Source organism: Penaeus monodon, chromosome 18 (genome assembly GCF_015228065.2).
Source record: "Penaeus monodon isolate SGIC_2016 chromosome 18, NSTDA_Pmon_1, whole genome shotgun sequence".
Lineage (NCBI taxonomy): Eukaryota > Metazoa > Arthropoda > Malacostraca > Decapoda > Penaeidae > Penaeus > Penaeus monodon.
The window spans coordinates 41,212,401-41,216,195 of NC_051403.1; the positions used below are offsets into that span (position 1 = coordinate 41,212,401).

Sequence of the window (3,795 nt, forward strand, 5' to 3'; positions counted from 1 at the left end):
TGCATGACTCCGCGTAGCATGGCATCTTTATCACACACGGCCCGTTTGGCGCGGGGGCCCCCCCCTGAAGGGGTGTTTGCCGGGTCTTACGAGCAAAAGGGGGCCGGGGGACCCCTTTTACAGGTGGGTTGCTGAAGGGTGAAAATGTGGGAATGCGGCTCTAAATTGAATCGGCCTAACGCTTTTTTTAATATCCGATTTGGGTATTTATAAAAATACTTTCCGAAAAACTATCTTTGTTTGCATTTTTGTTTTTCTGTTTTGTGGGTTTTGATTTTGAGTGTTTTGAGGTTTTTATTGCTCTACGTTATTTTTTGTCTATTGATTTTTTTAGTCTTAAATTTTGCGTTTTTTATTAAATTAAAGGGGTTTTTTATAAATTATATTTAGAGGCTGTGTTGCTCATTTTTCTACCAAGAACAAATGTGTAACGTTATAAGCTATTTTAATTGCTTTTAGTATTTTTTATCATTGCCAATATATGATGATAATGATGATGATAATTATTGTTATTACTGTTTCCACCATCTTGTTATTCGGTCCATATCGGTGATACAGATGATTATTATTGTTGTTATTATTATCATTATGTTGTTACTGTTATTATTAATGTTGTTGTTGGTTTTTATTATTGTAATTTTTATTATTTGCATTTCTAGTAGTGGTAGTATTAATATGATTAATGGTACTCGTATTATTGCCAGTATTGCTATAGCAAATAGTAATAGCAATAATCATCATTATCGTTGTTGTTACTGATGTTATTAGTATTGGTGGTAGTAGGGAAAAAAATAAATTATATTTTTTTCTCCCATCATTAAAATTTTGGGGTTTTTGTATTATCATGTAATTATTTTTTTATATTGTTTCGTTTTGCACCTTTATTTGTTAATATTATTAGTATTGTTATTATTGTTACGGTTGTTATTATAATGATTACCATTTTTCGTCATTATTATTGTTTTGTTGCTAAGTTATTATTTTCCCTACAATTTTTCTGTGTGAACATTACATTTTTTAATTTATTGTTTATTTTATTCATAAATGTTTCCTTTGATATTGTTTGATATTGTTAATATTAGTAGTAATGTTATTTATTATTATTATTATTATTGTTATTATTATTATTATTATTATTATTATTATTATTATTATTATTATTATTTATGTGCAATCGTTATTGTGAGCTTCAGTACAGTTTGCGAAAGAAACACAGACCTGACATCATATTTTTTATTTCCATTGGAGAAAAAAATATATATCATTACGTTTTAATGAAAAATAGACATCTATATAATATCTTGATATTTACAAGGAAAAAAAAAATTCAAGAATAAAGGGGAGAATTGCACCACCTTGTCTTCATTCTTTCGCTCCGGGGGGAAAGTCCGTGATGACCATCGACTCGCGGAAGGAGGAAGAGGAAGGGGGGGAGGGCGGGGAAGGGGAGGAAAGAAGATAGGGGGGAAAAAAGGGGAAGGGAAGTGAAGGGAAGGGACAAGGTAGGGGAGGGTGGGGAAGGGAAGGAAAAGGGGAAAGGGGGGAAGGAAAGGGAAAGGGAGGGTGGGGGGGGGGGAAAATTGGGGGGGAAGGGGGAAAAAGGGGGGGGGGGCTGTAGATGGGAAGGGGGAAGGGGAAAAGGACCCAAATTTTGAGGGAAGAAGCGGGGGGGGTTTGATGGGGAGGGGATTGCTGAGAAAGGGTGGGGAGGGTGACAGGAGAGGCAGGAGAAAAGGGGTCGGGTTTGGGGGGGGGGGGGGTTTGGAGAAGGAAAGGGGAAAAAGAGAAAGGGGAAAGGGGAGAGGGGGAAAGTGGAAAAGGGGGGAAGTGGAGGGAAATGCAAAGAATTAAATGCGGGAAGGAAAGGAAAAGGGGGCAGGGGGAAAGGGGTGGCATGGGAGGACGGCGTGGTGCAGGAGAGACAGAGGCCAGATAGGAGTGGGCACTGTCTGGGAAAGAAGGCGACATTCAACCCCTCTCCCCCCTCTCCGCTCCTTCGCTTTGGGGTTTGGGGGTGGCGTTTGCGAATTTTGCCGCGTCTCGACTTTTTCGCTGAGTTAGGGCGGGTGCGTGTGGGCGCGCGGGAGTGAAAGCGCTTTGGCCTGCGTGGGGAAAGGCAGCGGGGTTTCGAATTTTTTAGGGGTCCTACACCCGCACCACGAACAAACACCCCACGCACAACCAAAACCCCAAACACACACAACACACACACCCACCCACACACACACACACACCACACCCACACACACACACACACACACACACACACACACACACACACAATTATTTAATATCCAAGCAGCGCCCAGTTTATTGGATATTAAATAACTGCCAGATGAGAGAGAGAGAGAGAGAGAGAGAGAGAGAGAGAGAGAGAGAGAAGAAGAAAAGAGGGGGAAAAAAAAAAAGAAAAGAGGGAGCGGGAAAGAGAGATTGTTGTGTGTAGCTTTATGCTTATTTCATGCAATATTCGCATATCAAAAAAAAGCATGATAAAGAGAAAAGGGAAAAAAAGAGAGCTGCATATTCTCATCCAACGACGCCCGAATCCGGTGCGAAATCCTTATTGGGGCCCTTAGAAAGCATAAGGTTTTTATGTTTATGCGAGAGTTTAGTTGCTGGGGATGGCAGTTGCCCGGGCCCCCTTTCACTCTTACTCTCTTGTTTACATTCGCATTCCAGAACACGCCAGAACAATGAGAACAAATAGAACTCGAGGAAGAAAGTGAAGCGAAATGAGATTACGAAAATTTAATTAATCAGAGGCGAATAGCGGGAGTCATTCAGATAATCGAGCGAATGAAAACCCCTTGCGAAGGCGTGGGCGTTTATTTTTTTTCCAAAAAAACTTTTACGAACCTGACTGAAAATGCTTTTTGACGATTTTTTTTTTCCACGTGGGAATCGAGAACTGGCTGACTACGTGAAGAAAGAAGCGTAAAGTGGGGTTTTGGGGAAAATTTCGGATGGAGGGAATTGTTTTAGTTCGATGGGGTTTATATACCCGAGGGAGAGAGGGAGGGGAGGGGAAAGAGGAAAGAAAGAGAGGGGTGGGAGGGAGAGGGAAAGCGGGAAAAGGAACCCAAATATGTGTAGAAGGAGAGTAAAAGGGGGGGAAAACTGCGAATGGATTGGTGGAAAGGCGTGTACATTTTAAAAAACTTTTTGATTCGGTACGTTATCTAATTAAATTAGTCTGCTAGATAAAAAACATGACTTCATACCTTTCTCCCTTAAAAATAATAACACGTTTACCTCTGTCAGAGCCATTTTTCGAGGGATGTTGGGGATAGAAACGAAACAGTAGAATGAAAGTTTTGTTTTTTGTAACAAACTAGGTAATGATTTGCCTCTTTGCCGTCGGTACCAGTAATCATTATCGAAAAACTAACCTCAATCAGCATAGCAGCTTACATGCTGTTAAATTCCTATCCAATTTCGATCATAGGAATTATATCTTGTAATTAACCACCGTTGTCATCATTCATCTTCACCACTGATTATCACACATCAGCGGCCACCATCAACACCCATTTTTACATCGCCCGATGCATAGCACTATCCTAACAAAGAAAGGCGCGGGATGAACAGCATCGCAAAAGGGTCAAAGGAGAATCAGTCTCCTCCAAAGAAACTTGCAAGAAGAGGAGCACCTGGGGCCCATGAGGAGCGGCGCGAGCGGGCGAGGTCAAGGGGGAGGTCACAGGAAGATGGTCTCCAGCATCTCGGCGGTGAGGGTGCGGTGCGGCGCCGTCTCGTCCCCCCCGGGGAGCGCAACCCCGTGTCAGGGGGGGA

General features: G+C 41.9%; 1 protein-coding gene across 1 annotated transcript in view; it reads right to left on the reverse strand.

Moving 5' to 3' along the window:
- Positions 1-3,247: 3,247 nt before the first annotated feature.
- Positions 3,248-3,795, reverse strand: part of LOC119584781 — a 52,101-nt gene continuing 51,553 nt past the window's right edge. Inside the window, exon 5 of the mRNA XM_037933430.1 lies at positions 3,248-3,775. Within this exon, the coding sequence (XP_037789358.1) occupies positions 3,701-3,775 (75 nt within the window). The 3' untranslated portion in view covers positions 3,248-3,700. The remainder of the gene's footprint in view (positions 3,776-3,795) is intronic.